General features: G+C 44.0%; 1 protein-coding gene across 1 annotated transcript in view; it reads right to left on the bottom strand.

Annotated features, from left to right (window-relative positions):
- Nucleotides 1-16,280, bottom strand: part of LOC115163388 (flotillin-2) — a 47,019-nt gene extending 30,739 nt beyond the window's left edge. The window contains exons 1-4 of the mRNA XM_029715216.1: nt 16,079-16,280; nt 7,265-7,346; nt 4,763-4,853; nt 2,584-2,707 (exon numbers count right to left, since the gene is read on the bottom strand). Coding sequence (XP_029571076.1) covers nt 2,584-2,707; nt 4,763-4,853; nt 7,265-7,346; nt 16,079-16,127 — 346 coding nt within the window. The 5' untranslated portion in view covers nt 16,128-16,280. The remainder of the gene's footprint in view (nt 1-2,583; nt 2,708-4,762; nt 4,854-7,264; nt 7,347-16,078) is intronic.
- Between the last annotated feature and the right edge of the window lie 7,363 nt (nt 16,281-23,643).

Here is a 23,643-nt window from a genome sequence, read left to right as displayed (position 1 = left end):
ATTGAGCGTTCAAATGAGGAAAACATTCAACGACAGCCACGTGTTAAGACAATATGGTTGTTCCAATCAGAAAACTGGACAAATTGTTAAATACATGGACAGAAAAAGTGGTATTCCACATACAGCAACCGTCATTGGACGAGCAGGAAAAGCCAAAGGAAAACACCAGAACTGGTCCAACTTGCAGAACTCTGAACCAGCTACACTTTCTGGTACAACAGGGTCAGCTGACCTGTCACTTGTAGATAATCTCATTATTAAACCAATGGAAAAATCGAGAAAAACAGAATGACATGCAAAATGATGATGTACTTGAAACAAAGGTCATTTGACTCAGCTAAACTAGATGAGCTCAGTAATTGGAGGAAAAATGGAGTGTTTGAGGAAGTCAAAGACATTGGCCAAAAATGTGTCTCAACAAGGTGGGTGTGTACCCTTAAAGAATCCTTAACTGGAATAGTGCCAAAAGCACATTTTGTGGCTAGAGGTTTTGAGGAGCTGGCTGCTAAAGAACTCCCAAAAGATTCACCGACATGCACCTCAGACTCACTCAGATTGCTGCTGACAGTGATCTGCCAGAAAAAATGGAAACTTCCTTCAATAGACATCAAATCTGCATTTTTGCAGGGAACAGCACTGTCAAGGGACACATCCGATCTCGCCTGAAGCTAAGCGCGAAGCAACACTGTGGAAATTAAAAAAAGTGTGTGTATGGCTTGGCAGATGCATCGCTCTACTGCTACAACAAATTCAAGACAACAATGCTGAGTACAGGTGGAAAAATGTCACAAGTGGATCCAGCAGTCTTCTATTGGCTTGATCAAGACTGCAATGCGACTGGAGTACTTGCCTGTCATGTTGATGACTTCATCTGGGGTGGCTCAGACCTTTGCTACAACTGTGATTCCACACCTCAAAGCTGTTTTCCAGGTCGGCCACAAAGGAGCAGCTTGCTGACTGTCTGACTAAAAAGGGAGCATCCGGTCTTGTGCTCCTAAAGGCAATCAGTAATATAAAAGTGGCAGCTTGAGTAATACAATTAAAAACTTTGTCACACAACCCATTTGTAAAAGTAACTTAAATAATACTTGGGACATTTAATTATGTTGTTGATGTTTTATTTGTCTTTAAAGAAAAGTGGGAGATTGTTAAGTTCATGTTTTAAGAACCCCTATATTTCTGTTATTACGGCGCTATCATTATTAGTGTGCCTGCGCAGGAGTCTCATTGTTGATGAACCTGGCCTGAGTGCAATGGAAACCATGTATTGTGCTAATACGGTTGAGTAAACATTGTTAAACTGGAACCTTGTCATTGTGTCATTTTGAGTTAACGTGTGTGGGACGCTTAAGTGATAATGCCCGATAATGTCCGAGAAGCCAGTGTTTCATCCTTCCACAAGATATAGTCCCGACAGATATCTAAGGTTGCTACCCAAGCCAGCTGGTGGTTTGTTCTATCGGTTTGGTTGCCAGAGACGTGACCCAGTCAAGTATTTTTGTTCTGTATCTATAGACATTTACATTTTAGTCATTTAGCAGACGCTCTTATCCAGAGCGACTTACAGTAGTGAATGCATACATTTCATACATTTTTTCTCCGTACTGGTCCCCCGTGGGAATCGAACCCACAACCCTGGCATTGCAAACACCATGCTCTACCAACTGAGCCACACGGGACACACATAGACGCAACCCAGTCGTTCGTTCTAAATGTTCCAATGCCATACTGGCTGGCAACATTCTTACCTTGCTTACTAGCTAGTCAACTATGGCTAACTTAGTCACGTCAAACAGTTCAGCCAGAATAACAGCAAAGTAGCTGTATTTGCGTTTGTCTAAGCTGTTTTCTAGTGACATTTATTTGGATGCATCCATAACAGTGAGCTAATGATGTTTGATTTTGCCTGGCATACAAAATGTGCTCTCTCGCCAGGACACTGCTGTTGAAAGAAGCTAGCCAACACCACAGCTAACACAATCACTTCAAACTGAAGCTGGAAAGACAGCAAACTAGATTAACTTTTTCCCTCGGTTTCTATTGACATTTCTTTGTATACCTGTATATCAATAAAAATGATGGCAGTTGATTCATGATTTCGACTGGCTGAGAAAAGCTGCCTGCCCATCATTCTCGTCCCGACATTACTATGGAACAGCTGGAGATCGAATTTCAATATTGAAACAATGTTGCAAATGTCGGAGAGACAGACAGCAAGGTTTATACAAATCTCCATTGTTGAGAATATATGCTAGTCTAAAAGAAATTGGAGATAATGTCTAGATGCTTCTTATAGTGGATATCAAATGTATAAATTGCCTGGCTGGGCTGATGTGAGATGGAACAGAGTAAATAGGCATTTCAACGTCATACATTTAGCTGGTGGTCACTTGTGGAATAGACACTGGCTAGAATGCAGTTTTAACCAATCAACATCCAGGATTTGACCCACCTGTTGTATAATGAGGTTTAGCCACTGATTTACATCAGCTAACAGAAAACAAAGCTGAAAACAACCAACTGAAATCAACAGATGACCATAATAGACAAAGATAATTTTCACTTTGGAAAGATTCTCCTCACCTAGAATTGAGCGTAAATGTCCCTCCAAGGTTTGCAAAACCACTCCCTTGATTTCCGGGACGGATTTGCCCAAAAACTGCTCGCAAGCAATTGCCAAAAGATCATGATCTGTCATCACTTTGATCTGGAGAAAAGATGAAGGAGAGGGTTAGAAAGAGACTGTGGCCTGGTTGCATGCGCAAATATGAATCACTGTGCTTTAACTTGATCTATGGCTAGAAGTTAGTTTACACAAGGATTTAGTCCTTGGTTTACATTAATGTATTTTGCAACCTCGGAACAGAACCTGTCCTCTGACATAAAAAGAGCTTACAGTACATGGAGTAGCTACTGCAGCAGTTGTAAACTGGTATGCCACAATGAGATATTAAATCAATAACAGTTAAAGTTATAAATAAGTAAGACAGTTGAAGTCAGAAGTTTACATAAACCTTAGCCAAACACATTTAAACTCGTTTTTTTACAATTCCTGAAATGTAAACCTAGTAAAAATTCCTTGTCTTGGGTCAGTTAGGATCACCACTATTTTAAGAATGTGAAATGTCAGAATAATAGTAGAGAGAATGACTTATTTCAGCTTTTATTTTTTTCATCACATTCCCAGTGGGTTAGAAGTTTACATACACTCAATTAGTATTTGGTAGCATTGCCTTTAAATTGGGTCAAATATTTCAGGTAGCCTTCCACAAGCTTCCCACAATAAGTTGGGTGAATTTTGGCCCATTCCTCCTGACAGAGCTGGTGTAACCGAGTCAGGTTTGTAGGCCTCCTTGCTCGCACACACTTTTTCAGTTCTGCCCACAAATTTTCTATAGGATTGAGGTCAGGGCTTTGTGATGGCCATTCCAATATCTTGACTTTGTTGTCCTTAAGCCATTTTGTTACAACTTTGGAAGTATGCTTGGGGTCATTGTCCATTTGGAAGACCCATTTGCGACCAAGCTTTAACTTCCTGACTGATGTCTTGAGATGTTGCTTCAATATATCCACATAATTTTCCCCCCCCCCATGACGCCATCTATTTTGTGAAGTGCACCAGTCCCTCCTGCAGCAAAGCACCCCCACAACATGATGCTGCCACCCCCGTGCTTCACGGTTGGGATGGTGTTCTTCGGCTTGCAAGCCTCCGCCTTTTTCCTCTAAACATAACGATGGTCATTATGGCCAAACAGTTCTATTTTTGTTTCATCAGACCAGAGGACATTTCTCCAAAAAGTACGATTTTTGTCCCCATGTGTAGTTGCAAACCGCAGTCTGGCTTTTTTATGGCGGTTTTGGAGCAATGGCTTCTTCCTTGCTGAGCAGCCTTTCAGGTTATGTTGATATAGGATTCGTTTTACTGTGGATATAGATACTTTTGTACCCGTTTCCTCCAGCATCTTCACAAGGTCCTTTGCTGTTGTTCTGGGATTGATTTGCACTTTTCGCACCAAAGTACGTTCATCTCTAGGAGACAGAACATGTCTCCTTCCTGAGCGGTATGACGGCTGCGTGGTCCCATAGTGTTTATACTTGCATACTATTGTTTGTACAGATGAACGTGGTACCTTCAGGTGTTTAGAAACTGCTCCCAAGGATGAACCAGACCTGCGGAGGTCTACCATTTTTTTTCTGATGTCTTGGCTAATTTCTTTAGATTTTCCCATGATGTCAAGCAACGAGGCAATGAGTTTGAAGGTAGACCTTGAAATACATCCACAGGTACACCTCCAATTGACTCAAATGATGTCAATTAGCCTATCAGAAGCTTCTAAAGCCATGACATCATTTTATGGAATTTTCCAAGCTATTTAAAGGCACAGTCAACTTAATGTATGTAAACTTCTGACCCACTGGAATTGTGATACAGTGAATTATAAGTGAAATAATCTGTCTCTAAACAATTGTTGGAAAAATGACTTGTGTCATGCACAAAGTAGACGCCCTAACCGACTTGCCAAAACTATAGTTTGTTAGCAAGACATTTGTGGGGTGGTTGAAAAACGAGTTTCAATGACTCCAACCTAAGTGTATGTAAACTTCCGACTTCAACTGTATTTTCCAATTCAATGTTGTCAATTCGATACAATTGACAAAATGATACCTTGTCATTGTTTTCACTGACAACGCATTTTGTGAGACAAATGACAGAGGCATATCATGGTGTTAACTGGTCTCTTTCCAGCATTTTATTTTTTACCTGTGCCACCCCAGTGACAGTGATGGCGACCCCTTCAGCAGTCTCAACATCCTCACACTTAGGTTGGAGTGTCATAATCTCCAGTGTAATCCTGTATGAGGAAAAACAGTATTAAGTAATGCAGACCTTAAAGCTATGCGATGGGGCTGTAGAAATGCAACCACTCAAATTCATAGAGCTATGGATGCAAGGACCCACCGATCCTGAAGTTAACAGGCAGAGGAGAAAAAAAGCTCGGCATCAGTATTATGGGACAATGTTGTCACTGACAAAACATCTGGAGCAGAAGTAATGGGATAATTTGGAGGCTCAGCTGAAATATCTCATTGAATAAATATTACTGGGAAGTCACATGAGGAGTTTCACAATGGCGACATTTCAGCCATGGAATATTTCTATAGTGAAACGTTTATTGTTTCTGGAGATGTATTACCTCTATTGCCACACACTTCCTTGACACACGGCCAAAACGACGAGACTAGTTACTGGCTATTGAGCAAACCTGCCAAATATAACCTGAAGAAAACCTAAACAAAACATTGCATGCTTTCATGTAAACCCTGGGGATAATGCCTTACAGTCAGTTAATAAACAGAGGACAGCACCTAACCTACAGTGAAAAAGGTTAAGAATTGTGCCAAGTGACACACAGGAAAGAAGGCAGAAGAGTGAATGTGTACTGTAGTTTAACCTGTTGGGGCTAGGGGGCAGTATTTGCACGGCCGGATAAAAAAACATACCCGATTTAATCTGGTTACTACTCCTGCCCAGTAACTAGAATATGCATATAATTATTGGCTTTGGATAGAAAACACCCTAAAGTTTCTAAAACTGTTTGAATGGTGTCTGTGAGTATAACAGAAATCATTTGGCAGGCCAAAACCTGAGAAGATTCCTTACAGGAAGTGGCCTGTCTGACCATTTCTTGCCCTCCTTGATCATCTCTAACAAAAACAGGGGATCTCTGGCATGACGTGACACTTCCTACGGCTCCCATAGGCTCTCAGAACCCGGGAAAAAGCTGAATGACGTAATTCAAGGCCCAGGCTGAAACACACTAGCGCGTTTGGCAAGTGCTCTATCAGAAGGCCATCAGACTGAGGCTCGTGCATGAGGGGATAGCATGCTTTTACTTTCATTCTCTTTGTAATAAAAAACGATTTCCCGGTCGGAATATTATCGCTTTTTTACGAGAAAAGTGGCATAAAAATTGATTTTAAACAGCGGTTGACATGCTTCGAAGTACGGTAATGGAATATTTAGAATTTTTTTGTCACGAAATGCGCCGTGCTCGTAACCCTTATTTACCCTTTCGGATAGTGTCTTGAATGCACAAACAAAACGCCGCTATTTGAATATAACAATGGATTATTTGGGACCAAACCAACATTTGTTATTGAAGTAGAAGTCCTGGGAGTGCATTCTGACGAAGACAGCAAAGGTAATAACATTTTTCTTATAGTAAATCTGACTTTGGTGAATACTAAACTTGCTGGGTGTCTAAATAGCTAGCCCTGTGATGCCGGGCTATCTACTTAGAATATTGCAAAATGTGCTTTCACCGAAAAGCTATTTTAAAATCGGACATATCGAGTGCATAGAGGAGTTCTGTACGATAAACGTTTTTTTGTGAACGTTTATCGTGAGTAATTTAGTAAATTCACTGGAAGTGTTCGGTGGGAATGCTAGTCACATGCTAGTCACCTGCTAATGTAAAAAGCTGGTTTTTGATATAAATATGAACTTGATTGAACAGACATGCATGTATTGTATAACATAATGTCCTAAGATTGTCATCTGATGAAGATCATCAAAGGTTAGTGCTGCATTTAGCTGTGGTTTGGGTTTATGTGACATTATATGCTAGCTTGAAAAATGGGTGTCTGATTATTTCTGGCTGGGTACTCTGCTGACATAATCTAATGTTTTGCTTTCGTTGTAAAGCCTTTTTGAAATCGGACAGTGTGGTTAGATAAAGGAGAGTCTTGTCTTTAAAATGCTGTAAAATAGTCATATGTTTGAGAAATTGAAGTAATAGCATTTCTAAGGTATTTGAATAACGTGCCACGGGATTCAACTGGCTGTTGAGTAGGTGGGACGCTTGCCCAGAGAGGTTAAGAAGGTGAGGCCAAGTGTCCTTTGCAGTGTTTCCAATTGAAACATCCAGAACTCATTAACACAATGTAGGTCAGTAAGTAAAGTGTGGCACAGCCTCCTAGCTGATTGTCAGGCCGCAGATGGGTGTGATTAATGAATTATAGGCTATCATTGTGGAAATCTAAGATGTTGGATAACCTGTTGGAGCCATGTTCATAAATAATAGTGGGTTTCTAAACCTCAGGAAGCCCTTTTATCCAATTTAGTATTTGTACAGAAACGTGTAGGATTATTTAGCCATTGAAGAAATAAAACAAGCCTCCTCCAGACCATTAGGAAAACAACCCATAACTGCTGATAGATGAAGACAATTCTATCAGTCTATGCCATCATCAATGGTCTCACCTTTGAATGTCAGTGATGAGCCACCAGGCCCAGGCCCAGCCCCCCACCATGTAGGTCTTCTCATCTGAGCCACAACAGGCACCTGAGAAATGAAACAGACAAGGCGTGAGTCAGTGGCACAAGATTTCCATTGGGGAAAGACTTCCATCATTCATCAGCATTCATTATTGATACTCAGTTGACACCCTTGTCCGAGACCTTCTTAGTTGTTAGCACAACAAGTCCTTTGTCTTGCTGCCCTGCACTAGCTATGTTACTACAGGGCCAAATGTAAAATGGTCAGGCTACTCATAAAACTTCTATAAGGGTAGCCTACATGATTACCTAGCCTTGTGTATAATCTCCCTGCAAGCTCAGAAATCCCTTGGCCTTGGAAGCTAAGTGAGGATCCTATTACAGTGCATATAGCTAAGGATGTAGTAACAAAACCAATCAAAACATGGAAGTGTCGGTATCATTTAGCTTAGGGCTGACCCCAATTAGTCGACTGGTCGGTCGTTAGGCTGTTGGTCGACCGAGATTGTGTGTGTTACTGCTCGACTAAAACATATTTGTGTGCCGATCTCAGTGAACTAATCCATTACGGAGGTCTAGACTAAAAGCCAATTTACGCTTCATCCAAAAATGTGGGCGGAGGCTCCATATCGAGGGTCTGACAATTGCGGATTCTCCAGAGGAATGCAGAGGCCAATTCGAGCTCTGTACAGTATCGCCATGCGCCTCCCAAATGTTGTAACAATGCGGAGGGCTCTGTATAGCTCCGCATTGACATGATTGGTTGACGGTAGGTGGGGGCGGTAGATCTTGTGTAAACACACATTCACTGCTCTGTGAAGTGCAAGAAGTATGAATGCCCTGACTTCTGCTGAGGCCATATCACCGTAAATGCTGCATGGCCAATGCAGACGTCAGATGGACAATGCACCCAGCTGCACAACGCACTTCTCTCTCCAGAATGCGCACTCTCCAGCCAACTTGTGCACATTCATTGTTTCATAACTACATTGTGTGAATTGTTTGTGATTTATTTTGAGCATGTTAGCTAATTAGCAACTTTTCAACTACTTAATACTTTTAGCTACTTAGCATGTTAGCCAACCCTAACATGAACCCTTTTAGTTAACCCTGACCCTTTAACCTAACTACTAATCTTAACCCTAACCCCTAGCCGAGCTAAAGTTAGCCACCTAGCTAGAATTCGTAACATTGTACGTTTTTCAAATTCATAATATATTGTATAACAATATATTTTGCTAATTCGTAACATATAATACAAATTGTAATTCGTAACATTATGAATTGGGTGATGGACATCCACAAATGAATACATACCATACCAGTGGCGGTTGGTGCCGCTTAAGATAGTTTTAGTTGTTTTTTATTTTATTTTTTATGTATGAGCATAACATTTATATTACAGCATATTGGATGACTCATTCACATTCCATTCACCCAGCTCAATGTAACATTGATAGGTTTAGGCTACTGCATGATTCTAAAATTTCCCCTGTACTCACCATGAGGTTGCTACAACCTAGCCTATGAATAAAAGTTTACAATGTAGGTGCACATGTCGAGAGAATTGAGTAATCAAGATGACAGTGACACATTCAATACCTCCTTGCACATTCTTGCCTGCATCTAGCTGATGTAGGGTGTAATCACTAGTCCAACATTGGCACATGAGTTCATTGGACAAATTCAGGTATGTTTATCCCCGTTCCTTCTGCTTTCGTTTAAGGAGCTTTTTTCAACAGATTTGGAATGAATACACCCCTGATCACACGCAAACACAGTTCACTTTCATAGCAGCCATATAAAAAGAGCATGATCACTTTGCTCCGTGTGTGTGTGTGTGTGTGTGTGTGTACGTACGTATATATATATTTATTAGAGGTCGACAGATTATGATTTTAACGCCGATACCGATTATTGGAGGACCAAAAAAAGCCGATACCAATTAAATCGGCCGATTTTTTTTTATTTGTAATAATGACAATTACAACAGTACTGAATGAACACTTATTTTAACTTACTATAATACATCAATAAAATCAATTTAGCCTCAAATAAATAATGAAACATGTTCAATTTGGTTTAAAGAATGCAAAAACAAAGTGTTGGAGAAGAAAGTAAAAGTGCAATATGTGCCATGTAAAAAAGCTAACGTTTAAGTTCCTTGATCAGAACATGAGAACATATGAAAGCTGGTGGTTCCTTTTAACATGAGTCTTCAATATTCCCAGGTAAGAAGTTTTAGGTTGTAGTTATTATAAGAATTATAGGACTCTCTCTCTCTCTATACGATTTGTATTTCATATACCTTTGACTATTAGATGTTCTTATAGGCACTTTAGTATTGCCAGTGTAACAGTATAGCTTCCGTCCCTCTCCTCGCTCCTACCTGGGCTCGAACCAGGAACACATCGACAACAGCCACCCTCGAAGCAGCGTTACCCATGCAGAGCAAGGGGAAAAACTACTCCAAGTCTCAGAGCGAGTGACGTTTGAAACTCTATTAGCGCGCACCCGGCTAACTAGCTATCCATTTCACATCGGTTACACCAGCCTAATCTTGGGAGTTGACAGGCTTGAAGTCATAAACAGCGCAATGCATTGCGAAGGGCTGCTGGCAAACGCACGAAAGTGCTGTTTGAATGAACGCTTACGAGCCTGCTGCTGCCTACCATCGCTCAGTCAGACTGAGTCAAATCATAGACTTAATTATAACATAATAACACACAGAAATACGAGCCTTAGGTCATTAATATGGTAGAATCCGGAAACTATCATCTCGAAAACAAAACGTTTTTCCTGTCAGTGAAATACGGAACCGTTCCGTATTTTATCTAATGGGTGGCATCCCTAAATCTAAATATTCCTGTTACATTGCACAACCTTCAATGTTGTCATAATTACGTAAAATTCTGGCAAATTAGTTCGCAACGAGCCAGGCGGCCCAAACCGTTGCATATACCCTGACTCTGCGTGTAATGAACGCAAAATGACACAATTTCACCTGGTTAATATTGCCTGCTAACCTGGATTTCTTTTAGCTAAATATGCAGGTTTAAAAATATATACTTCTGTGTATTGATTTTAAGAAAGGCATTGATGTTTATGGTTAGGTACAGTCGTGCAACGATTGTGCTTTTTTCGCAATTTTTTTTGTTAAATCATCCCCCTGTTTGGCGAAGTTGGCAGTCTTTGTTAGGAAGAAATAGTATTCACACAGTTTGCAACGAGCCAGGCGGCCCAAACTGCTGCATATACCCTGACTCTGTTTCAGAGGTGACACATTTTCCCTAGTTAAAAGAAATTCATGTTAGCAGGCAATATTAACTAAATATGCAGGTTTAAAAATATATACTTGTGTATTGATTTTAAGAAAGGCATTGATGTTTATGGTTGGAGCAACGTGTACCTAAGCGATTATATGCAACGCAGGACAGGCTAGAGAAACTAGTAATATCATCAACCATGTGTAGTTAACTACTGATTATGATTGATTGTTTTTTATAAGATAAGTTTAATGCTAGCTAGCAACTTACCTTAGCTTCTTACTGCATTCGCGTAACAGGCAGGCTCCTCGTGGAGTGCAATGTAAAACAGGTTAGAGCATTGGACTAGTTAACCGTAAGGTTGCAAGATTGAATCCCCGAGCTGACAAGGTAAAAATCTGTCGTTCTGCCCCTGAACAAGGCAGTTAACCCACCGTTCCTAGGCCGTCATTGAAAATAAGAATGTTCTTAACTGACTTGTCTAGTTAAATAAAGGTCTAAAAAATTAAATATATATATTTTTTTTTAAATACATTTTTATTAACATTGGCCAAATCGGCGTCCAAAAATACAGATTTTCGATTGTTATGAAAATGTGAAATCGGCCCTAATTGATCGGCCATTGCGATTCATCGGTCAACCTCATATTATATATTATATATATAATATATATATATCTCATTCCATCTCGCAACCATATACGCGCTCTCCTCCTCTCACCTTTTCCTTTCGCTTGTGGACTTCAGTCCACCACAGATAAGCTGTCTGTGACCAGGTGAAAAAACCTTTCCAAGCCAAACTATATCATAACTGCTAATCACTACGCAGAGCCTATATCGTTGTCACCTCACAGTCAACCTAGTTACTGGAACTAATGGGTTAGTAAACCCGCTATAATCATGCAGTAGTGTACAGTTAGAACGCAGTTTAACAGTCACACCGGCAGACCCCGGTGGCAATAAATTAATTAAACCAAAAGCTTGACCTGTTAGAGTTCCAGTTTTGGATAGCCATAGCCAGCTAGCTAACATAACATCCCTGTCTGTTTGAGTCAGGTGTTTGAATAGGCTAAATTAGCTGTTGGCATTCAGCTAGCTAAATAAACATTTAAAAAAATACAACCAAATATAGCTAGCTCTCTCTTACATCTCCTTAAAATTTGGAAGAAATACATTTGTTCAAAACTGTTTAACAATTGTCTTTGAGTCAACTACTCACCACCTTTTATGCTGTGCTAGCTAGCTTTAGTTTATGCTTTCAGTACTAGATTAATTCTCTGATCCTTTGATTGGGTGGACAACATGTCAATTCATGCTGCAAGAGCTCTGATAGGTTGGAGGATGTCCTCAGGAAGTTGTCATAATTACTGTGTAAGTCTATGGAAGGGGGTGAGAACCAAGAGCCTCCTGGATTTTTTATTGAAGTCAATGTGCCCAGAGGAGGACAGAAGCTAGCTGTCCTCCAGCTACAGCTTCGTGTGACCCTAGAGAGTGCTGCTGAGGCAACTTTAGACCTTCATTGCAAAACAGTGTGTTTTAAACAATTATGGTGAAGTTAAGACATTTGCTATAGTTTTATCTAAAGAAATGACAACTTTTTAAATGTTTCAATATTTTGTTTTTATTAAATTCACTGAGGATGGTCCTCCCCTTCCTCCAATGAGGAGCCTCCACTTTACCATACGAAACATATCATACTAAATGGTATCTCATATTTACGTACAGAACAATACGAAATGCTCTGACACCAGGTTGGTTAACCAGCTGGTAACAACCTAGCCCAAGGTGTACTCTTAAGAAGTAACAGTGAAGTTAGGCTCCTTAAGGTCCAAGGACCTTATAAACTCTGCAAAAAAAGAAACGTCCCTTTTTCAGCACCCTGTCTTTCAAAGACAATTCGTAAAAATCCAAATAACTTGACAGATCTTCATTGTAAAGGGTTTAAACACTGTTTTCCATGCTTGTTCAATGAACCATAAACAATTAATGAACATGCACCTGTGGATCGGCCGTTAGACACTAACAGCTTACAGACGGTAGGCAATTAACCTCTCTAGTACATGTGGGACGAACTCGTCCCACCTACGTAACAGCCACTGAAATCCAGTGGCGCGATTTTTGAATCGTTAGAAATGCTATAACTTCAATTTCTCAAACATATGACTATTTCACAGCTATTTAAAGACAAGAATCTCGTTAATCTAACCCCACTGTCCGATTTCAAAAAGGCTTTACAACGAAAGCAAAACATTAGATTATGTCAGCAGAGTACCCAGCCAGAAAAAATCAGACACCCATTTTTCAAGCTAGCATATCATGTCACATAAACCCAAACCACAGCTAAATGCAGCACTAACCTTTTATAATCTTCATCAGATGACACACCTAGGACATTGTGTTATACAATACATGCATGTCTGTTCAATCAAGTTCATATTTATATCAAAAACCAGCATTAGCATGTGACATTCAGAAAAAGCATAACCACCGCAAACTTCCGGTGAATTTACTAACAGTTTGCTAAATTACTCACGATAAACGTTCACAAAAAGCATAACAATTATTTTAAGAATTATAGATACATTACCCCTCTATGCACTCGATATGTCCGATTTTAAAATAGCTTTTCGGATGAAGCACATTTTGCAATAATCTAAGTACATAGCCCGGCATTACAGGGCTAGCTATTTAGATACCCACCCAGGTCAGCATCCACCAAAATCACATTTCCTATAAGAAAGATGTTCTTACCTTGCTTGTTCTTCATCAGAATACACTGCCAGGACTTCTACTTCAATAACAAATGTTGGTTTGGTCCCAAATAATCCATCGTTATATCCAAACAGCGACGTTTTGTTCGTGAGTTCTAGAATGCTTCTTCACGGTGTCGCGCATGGCGCATTGGCGTGTCAAAAATGTCTAAATATTCCATTACCGTACTTCGAAGCATGTCAACCGCTGTTTAAAACCAATTTTTATGCCATTTATGTCGTAGAGAAGTGATAATATTCCGACCGGGAGTATGCATTGAGCCTAAACAGCCGAATAAAATTTCTCCTCAGAAGCGACTCATGCACGCGCATCATTGAAAGGTCCTCCGAGCATCCACTTACAAAAGGCGATAATATATTTCAACCTGAGGCTCCCTCGTAAACCTTCAGTTATTTCGCGGGCTCTGAGAGCCTATTGGAGCCCTGGGAATTGTCACGTTACAGCTAAGATCCTTACTTTTCAATAAAAAGAGGTAAGACGCACGACTCCTTGTCAGACAGGGTACTTCCTGCTTGAAACCTTGTCAGGTTTTTGCCTGCCATAGGAGTTCTGTTATACTCACAGACACCATTCAAACAGTTTTAGAAAATTCAGAGTGTTTTCTATCCAAACCTGAACAATAATATGCATATTCTAGCTTCTGAGTTGGTGTAGGAGGCAGTTAAAAATGGGAACATATTTTTTCCAAAATTCTCAATACTGCCCCCTATACCAAACAGGTTAAGGTCACAGTTATGAAAACTTAGAACACTAAAGAGGCCTTTCTACTGACTCTGAAAAACACCAAAAGAAAGATGCCCAGGGTCCCTGCTCATCTGCGTGAACGTGCCTTAGGCATGCTGCAAGGAGGTATGAGGACTGTAGACGTGGCCAGGGCAATAAATTGCCATGTCCGTACTGTGAGACGACTAAGACAGCGCTACAGGGAGACAGGACGGACAGCTGATCATCCTCGCAGTGGCAGACCATGTGTAACAACACCTGCACAGGATCGGTACATCCAAACATCACAACTGCGGGACACGTACAGGATGGCAACAACAACTGCCCAAGTTACACCAGGAAGGCACAATGCCTCCATCAGTGCTCAGACTGTCCGCAATAGGCTGAGAGAGGCTGGACTGAGGGCTTGTAGGCCTGTTGTAAGGCAGGTCCTCACTAGACATCACCGGCAACAATATCGCCTGTGGGCATAAACCCACCGTCGCTGGACCAGACAGGACTGGCAAAAAGTGTTCCTCACTGACGAGTTGCGGTTTTGTCTCACCAGGGGTGATGGTTGGATTCGCATTTATCGTCGAAGGAATGATCGTTACACCGAGGCCTGTACTCTGGAGTGGGGTCAATTTGGAGGTGGAGGGTCTGTCATGGTCTAGGGAGGTGTGTCACAGCATCATCGGACTGAGCTTGTTGTCATTGCAGGCAATCTCAACGCTGTGCGTTACAGGAGAAGACATCCTCCTCCCTCATGTGGTACCTTTCCTGCAGGATCATCCTGACATGACCCTCCAGCATGACAATGCCACCAGCCATACTGCTCATTCTGTGCGTGATTTCCTGCAAGACAAGGAATGTCAGTGTTCTGCCATGGCTAGCAAAGAGCCCGGATCTCAATCCCATTGAGCATGTCTGGGACCTGTTGGATCAGAGGGTGAGGGCTAGGGCCATTCCCCCCCAGAAATGTCTGGGAACTTGCAGGTGCCTTGGTGGAAGAGTGGGGTAACATCTCACAGCAAGAACTGGCAAATCTGGTGCAGTCCATGAGGAGGAGATGCACTGCAGTACTTAATGCAGCTGGTGGCCACACCAGATACTGACTTACTTTTAATTTTGACTCCCCCCCTTTGTTCAGGGACACATTATTCCATTTCTGTTAGTCACATGTCTGTGGAACTTGTTCAGTTTATGTTTCAGTTGTTGAATCTTATGTTCATACAAATATCTACACATTTTAAGTTTGCTGGAAAATAAAAGCAGTTGATAGTGAGACTTTTCTTTTTTGCGGAGTATGTTATTTTCAGAGGTAGACTGGCCCTGGCAGCCAAACACTCCATCTATTGATTCTCAATTGTGATACGGTTCTAAAAACATACACACTTAACGTATACTGTTTTAACTGGCTTTATTACAGTTGCAGACGACAGACAGTATGTTGCAACCGGCAACACGTTTATGGCGGCCTTCTTCGGTTACACACAGGTGTTCGGAGCATGCTATATAGCTAATTAGTACAGGTGGTCCCTCTGTCTTCCGTAAACAGTAAACACGGAAATATAGCTGTGTGGGAACACTAACCCTATAAAAGGTGTGTATCAATGTAACATTTTTTTTTTTTTTTTTAGAATGGTTTCTCTGATATGAAAGATAAGGTCCTTATGCTTCACAAATCATACTGCAAGCAATGTGTGTTAATGTTCAGACTGAGCGGTGCTCCAAACAAAACTACACAGACAATAAAACTTGCCCCTACAGATAAAACTCCCCCACAGAAGACGCCTTCGTCCAATGACTCTTAATGTGTAATGTGATATAACCTAGAGACATTATCAAGGGCTAGTAACAACTAGCTAACGTTAGAGAAGCGACATGATTTATGTTTATCCATCGAGCAAAAGCAACGCAATTACCGTTTCATTAACTAGCTAACGTTAGCTATACATGAACTGAAAACACTTGGTAAACGAACAGGTTAACAAAATAACCATACATTAATAACAATTAAGCATTTTGTTGGCTAGCTAGCATGCAGGGAGGACACCTACCAGAAACAACCACGGCTTCATTTGGTCCAACTGTAAGGCAGCTACCCATCTTCTTCCGGTGATATATCCTCACAAATATGCGTGAAACCCTTCTGTATTGTAATATACTTTGGTTGTGTGGTTATATCGATAAAAAAAAGTTAATATTCACAGCGTCTCTGCCACCTTCCTATTCAATCTCCTGCAAGCCCTCGCCCCAAATCAAGACGTGACGTAGCTAACGTTTGCCCTGCCCACTTCAGGGGGCTCCCTCCCTTCCCATGCAGTGTGTACTCGTAGCCGCTAGGTAGTAGCATTTTCTAAACTGTACTGTCTTTGGTAATAACCAATGGTAGTAGCGAGCATCTACTGTCTAGTATCTGACTAACGTTTCTCCCTGCCGGTCTGTATCAACGATGCACACATATGGAGTCAGATACTTGCCAAAAGGTTGAACATACATATCGTTAGGATTGTAACAAAATCTATACGTAAATGATTAGAATCGTAAGAAAAGCCATGCGTGAAACGAAGGTTACTTATGTAACCACGGTTATATGAGCTATATGGATCAGTCGAATATATTGGTATCACTCTGCGCCGGAGGGATACATCCGAGGTGAGGATTTACAGATTTACTCCCGTGTACACCTGTGTCATGGATGGGGTCCGGCCCTATATATAGACCCAATGGCCGCGACACACGTTCTCTACATCATTTTTGAGGCGCCTCTAGCACCGTAGAGGATTGGAGTGATCCATATAGCTCACATAACCGTGGTTACATGTGTAACCGTTATGTTTTACTATATAGGATCACTCCAATATATTGGTATACCCGTACCAGATTTAGTCGGTGCTAGAGGGACCTGGCCAGCCAGCGGCAAAGTCCCAGCACGGGATCGAGACACAGGGGCCATCAATGTGGAAGGGGGGGTCTCGGCACAGTCCCCGGAAGGGGAGGCAACGCCCAGGACCGCTGTACCAACCGCAGAGGGAGGTTTACACATTTACCCGATAGGGAGGTTCCACATTTACCCAGCTGGACGCAGCACAAATATCAGTGAGGGGCACTCCTCTCAGTAGAGCCAAGGAAGCAGCCACACCTCGTGTTGAATGTGCCACCACAGATCCCAGCACTGGCCTGCCAGCCAAGCGGTATGCTGTCATAATCGTGTCCCCGATCCAGTGAGAGAGCCTCTGCTTTGATGGCCCAGCCCCCTGGACTCTCTCACCATAGCAGACAAAGAGCTGGTCTGTTGTTCTCACTGACCGTGTCCGCTCCTCATAGGCAGCCAGTGCCCGCACAGGGCACAGCATGCCGGAGGGAGGGCCAGACTCCCCCGCCACTGCTGGGGGGTCGTAAGCAGACAGGATTAAAGAGATGTTCACATGCCTGTCTGACAGACCTTCGGGAGGAATGAACGGTTGGGGCGAAGAGATATACTCCTCCCACCAGGGTCCATCCGGTAGCACTCAGAACTTACCAAAAGAGCATGGAGCTCACCCACCCTCTTCATGGAAGTAAATTCTACCAAAAAAGCCACCTTCATAGAGAGGTGTTTCAGGGAGGCAGACTCCAACGGTTCGAAAGGCGGATTTGCCAAAGCTGCCAAGACCACATCCAGATCCCAGCTTGCCATTGAGCGGGTCCTAGCTGGACGTAGGCGACAAACCCCCTTCATAAACCTGGAGACCAAGGGATGACGCCCCACTGGCCTGTCCATCCACCCCACATGGCAGGCCGATATAGCGGCCAAATACCTTCTCGGTGTAGATTCTGCCAAGTCCTCATCCAAGCGAGACTGCAGGTATTGAAGGACATACTGCACCCCACATGACTCGGGCACAACCTCAATACCAGTGCACCAAGAGCAGAACAACCGCCAGTGTAACTGTAGGCCCTTGCGTTCTGCATGGTGTTCATTATGCCCTCCTGTAGTCCTAACATGGACCATTGGTGCCGTTCAGCGGCCAAGCCCACAGACTGAGGAGGTGCGGTCTCGGATACCACAGAGTTCCCCCGGTCTGAGACAGCAGGTCGGGTCTCAGGGGCAGTTGCCAAGGTGTCCCAGACAACAGGGACAGGAGAAGGCTGAACCAGGGTCATCTGGGCCAGTATGGGGCTACCAGCATCATGGTCCTGTCCTGCACAGCCTGGATCAGGGGAAAAGGGGGGAATGCGTAAAGCTCCAGCCCTGGCCAATCGTGAGCCAGAGCATCCAAGCCCAGATGTCCAGTGTGCATTGCAAACAGGTCCACCTGCACCCTCCCGAACTTGTCCCACAGGTGCTGCACCCCCTGGGGATGTAGGCTCCAGTCCCAAGGTGGTGGTCCCTCCCTCAAGAGCATATTCGCTGCCACATTCAGGATGCCAGGTACGTGCGCTGCGCGTAGAGACGCTAGACATCCCTGAGCCCAGAGAAGAAGCTCCTGTGCCATAAGATGGAGGTGGTGGGACCTCAGTCCACCCTGATGGTTGATGTAAGCCACCACCATTCTCACCTGGACATATGTGGAAGGAAAGACCGTAGGGATAGCAGTACAGCTCGGAGCTCTAATGTATTGATGTGCCTGCCACTCCAAGGAGGTAGCAAACAGCCTCTGGCCAACCTGCCCTTGGTCACATCCCCTCAGCCGATCTGGAAGGTGTCTGTGCTGACCAGCTCCCGGCGGCAGATCCTCAGCATCTCCATCCCCTGAGAGAAAGGAGCGACAGCGCCACCTCAACAATGCCCTGAGGCACTGTGCGGTCACCCGCAGCTGGCGGTGACGGTGGCGCTTTGGGTGCAGCCGGTGGGAGTTGAACCACTGTTGAAAAGGCCGGAGATGGAGCAGGCCCAGGGGAATCAGCAACGAGGCCGTGGTCAGCAAGCCCAACACGCATTGTCAGGGCAGATACCACCCACCCCTGCCGAAGGTGGTCGAGGTAAGATAAGATCGCCTGAACCCTTCTGGTGGGTAGGCGTGCTCTCATGAGGACTGAGTCCAGTTCCATGCCAATGAAGGCCACCCTCTGGGTGGCCTTCATTGGGCACAAATCAGCCAATCGTCCAGGTAATTGAGGATCAACAATCCTCGGGATGTGAGAGGTGCCAGGACAGTGTCCATGCACTTTGTGAAAGTGCGGGGTGCCAAGGGGAGACCGAAGGAAGAACCATGAATTCGTAAGCCGTTCCTTCAAAAGTGAATCGGAGGTACTGCCAATGACCTGGGTGAACAGGAACATGAAAGTACGCATCCCTCAGGTCCAGCATCCCAAACCACTGGTCCCTGGACACGGCCTGCAAAACGTGGGCTGGGGACAGTATGTGGAACCTCAGTACCTTCAAGTACTCATTGAGGTTGCGTAGGTCGAGAACCATCGAAACCCTCTGTCTCTTTTTGGAACCACAAAATAAGTAGAACCCACCTAGCCATTCTGATGTCTCGATCCTGCGGATGACACCATTGTCCAGGAGTTAGGAGATTTCCAGCCGCAGGGTTTTCTTCAGGGGGTCAGCCACCGTGGAATTAGAGTCGGTAGCCCTTTCAAGCATTATGGACAACACCCAGGGGAACTCCACACCCTCCTCCCACTTTGCCCTTTGAGACCGGGAGAAGCGGCCGAGGCCGGGGAAGGGTGTGTCAGGGGTCCTGCCAGGGCCCGCCTCTCCTCTGGAGCCCTGAGTGCCTGGGTCTCCCAGACACGTCCCTATGGCAGTGACGGTTGACAGGTTGTTCTTCCATCGCACACTGTGCCCCTCCCTGCTGTCGTCCCTCAGCACGAGGCGATGGGGCAGGAGAAGGATCCCACTGTCATTTGGGTGCAGGTGGGTGGCGACGGTCCTTCTGCCTTGGACCCGGGCCTGAGGAGGCGGTATGAACCGTCTCGTGGTCTCCTAGTCCCTACGAACCTTATCGGTCCACTCCAGAATGTCATCAACCCCTGGGCCAAATGTCAGACCTGGGGTGATGGGGAGAGTGGCAAATGTGCTCTGGAGAGCAGCTGGCAGATGGGATTGGGCCAGCCAGAGATGGTGCTGGGAGGTAACCACCTGCGCCATGGGCCACATCCCTCTGGAGCAGGGACAGCAGGCTAGACACCTCCATCGCTTCCTGAAGAAGCGCCTATGTGCCCTCCTGCAGCCGGGGCAACAGAGTCTGCAGGTAGGCCTTGGCTGCGTTGGTAAGGTGGCCAAGAGAGCAGAAGGTCCCATATGTGGCTTTCAAGTCCGCATCAAAAACTCTGGAGGGTCCCGGCTTCAGTCGCGGGTCCAGGTCCGGGAGGACCAAGGAAGCTATCATGGTGTCCATGGTCGGGTACTCCCGGAGGCCGAGTGACTCTGCACATGCAACATAACTCCATGGTCCAATGTCTGCTTTTGAATTGGAAGCGCCCCCTGGCAGAGGCCCAGCTCTCCTGCAAGACCTCGCGGAACTCAGCAGAGATGGGGACAGATGGAGAGTCATCACTGTCCACCAATTTGATGTCCAGTGCAGTGGCTACCCGAGTGAGTAGGCTCCTCATAACCTCTCGAGCCGCTGGGGGCGATGAAGCCCCGCTGCCGGCTTCTGATGGCGTGTCAGTCTGGTAGCCCCGCTCACGGTGATGAACAGTGCCAGCATCGTCCCCCAGGAACTGCCAATCACTGGCCAACAGGGAACAGGTGTCGTCGCCATCGAAGCTATCAACCTCCTGACACAGGGCATGCACCCTCCGTTCAAGGTGGTCCCAGCTGTCCGACTCTTGTCCCCGTCCAGGACTAGCAGCAGATGGGCTCTGCCTGCGGTGGCTCCGGCCAAGCTTCCTGGGAGGGGTACTGGGCCCAGTAGAGGGACTAACAGCTCGCTGGCGCACCACTCCTGAGGGAGGGAGCTCGTCCCCAGCCTGAACCAAAGCCTGGCCGACCCACTCGCGCATGGCCTCCAATCGCAACAGGCGCAGGCGTTCTGAGAACACCACACAGAACAGACATCCGGTAGGGCGCTCTACCACCCTCTCCGCGTGGCTCAATCCCAGGCAGTGCATACACAAGGGGCAGTGCATACATCCCAGGGGGGATGCCACCATCACCTCTCACAAAGTGAAGCCATAAGCTCAGCCAAGCCAACAAGGCCATGGAGCAGGGGTCCGACGCCCTGGGAGAGCTTATGTCGTGACCTGCTTGGAGGAACAGGAACCCGGTGAGGGATAAATTACCCAGTACCTCTGCAAAAAATATGGAAGACCCGTGTGGGAAAAGCAGGCAGACAAAAAAAACAGCAACCAGGTAATGGATTTGATTTATCTGTTTTTTGTTTACGCCAACTGCAATTATACCTAGCCGGTTTAATATCCAAGCAGTTAAAACAGCATCATATGATGGAGTAATTCAGTTAAGGAACTCCAAAGTTAATGTCTCAACGTAGTGGAAAGCCCACCACGATATTCTTACACTCTGAAGGGGAAAGAACAAGAAAAAAATACCTGCAGGGTAATTAGCAGAGAACCCGCACCTAAGGTGCAGTTAAAGCAATTCACAACACACACATAGAAAAAGCCAGTTGGCAAGTTGTGTAAGGTAAATTACAGTTTGTGGCAGCAAGAGCCACCATACTAATGGATGCACACAGTCGTAGTGTAACATTAACGAAACACAAGTACGACAAACCACGGGCGGAAGATACAGATTAACCCTGTGCAGCGAGTGGAGCACTCCAAGAGGAGGGGCTGGCCATGTGGCCAGCTGCTCCAGGCTACAAACTGCCAGTGAGTATACTTCCACACATGATATTACACTTACCAGTGACTTACAAAGTGAACTTTCATAAGTTTGTACCTCAAACCATACAGACTTCCGCGAGAAAATGAAGACAACTTGTGTCACGGCCATGGGGTCTAAATATAGGGGCGGACCCCAGCCATGAGACAGGTGTACACGTGAGTAAATCTGTAAATCCTCACCTCGGATGTATCCTTCTGCCATGGAGTGATACCAATATATTGGAGTGATCCAATATAGTGAAACATAAAATGAAACGTAAATGTTAAAATAGATCTGTAAACCCTATGTTACGACTATGAATGAACATTTACACGTTAAATTCTTACTTTACGTCTCCCTTTACTCGATTACAATATTTTTTATCTGTGCAAACTTTTGTCAATAATGTGGTATCTGCAAAATATGTGAACCGAATGTAGCTAGTCGAAGTTAGCTAGTCAATCAAGCAACTCTAGCCAAGATGTTAGAGTTGCTTTGCAGCTTCCGGTTTCATTTCCAAAATAAAAGTCTAGAGCTTGTTTTAGAACTGCATTCAACAACAACGTTATACCAGTAGATAATGTACTGTAGTATATTTAAAAAAAAAAAGTTTTTAACCTTTACTAAACTAGGCAAGTCAGTTAAGAACAAATTCTTATTTACAACAACGGCCTACACCGGCCAAACCTGGGCCAATTGTGCGCCGCCCTATGGGACACCCAATCCCGGCCGGTTGTGATACAGCCTGGATTTGAACCAGGGTGTTTTTAGTGATGCCTCTAGCACTGAGATGCAGTACCTTAGACCGCTGTGCCACTTGGGAGCCCTGAAGGCTTGAGCCTTCAGCAAATGACTTGTGTGAGAAGGATAAAGACACAGAAGAGCCTTGTCTAGAATAACCGCCTGAGCTGCCAAATAGAAAGTAAATATGATTTAGGCTATGCCTATTCCACTATCTAAATATGCCATTCTGTTGTGTGTTATTTAATGGCCATATAATTGCATAATTTATTTTTATAGACGCGTGGGGCTATTGTGGTGATCATGTAAACCAATGAATCACACTTTTTCCAGTATTTGGGAAGACGGGCTGTAGGCCTTATACTAGGCATTTTGACGGTTGTATTAATGAATTCCGCTCTGTATGTAGACTTGTTATAGCCATTTGCATTGCACAACCCCATCACGCAGAGGCTATATCCATATAAATTAATGAGACAAAACAAAATATTGATTAAGTCTTGGCTATAACCTGTCCTGAGCGAAATAGCCAAGGGGTCCTAAATGGTCAAGACTACAGTATCTATAGCCTATTCTTATTACCAGATCTGTTTTCCCTCTCAGCCAGTGCTTCTTCAATTATTTTGTTTAAAATGTATTTAGAGGCTATATTTAGAGGCCTGTGAGCTAGGGTCTCTTTTAAGGGGAGCCCTATATTAAAAACGGTTATAAAATACAAATAGAGTTCTAAAATTATCCCGCAAGACACCAGTACCCAAAATTATATCCTAAATTGCAATGCCTACAAGTTGAATAACTATTTTTTATTTGGGTAGGCCTAAATTAAGCATTGAATTATTAAAGTGATAGGCTTAAGAACTTTGGAGAATTTTGATAATTTTGAATTCATTAAAGAAATGGATAAGACATTTTTATTCTCTTTGATTTAGTTCCTATTGCAACTCAGACAAATGACAGAATGGATGACATACTGACTGACTGAACTGAATGAAGGATGAATTAAATTTTCCAAAAATGTTGGAATGACGAGTTGCACGGATCATGCACTTTATTGGCTAGTAGGCAAATAGTACTACATTAGGGTATTATGATTGCATGCCTCCAGAAGGGCATCGTCTG

The sequence above is a fragment of the Salmo trutta genome, chromosome 26, assembly GCF_901001165.1.
Source record: "Salmo trutta chromosome 26, fSalTru1.1, whole genome shotgun sequence".
In the NCBI taxonomy this organism is placed as follows: Eukaryota; Metazoa; Chordata; class Actinopteri; order Salmoniformes; family Salmonidae; genus Salmo; species Salmo trutta.
The sequence above is the reverse complement of the archived record's forward strand: the minus strand, read 5'-3'. Positions and strand labels throughout refer to the sequence as shown.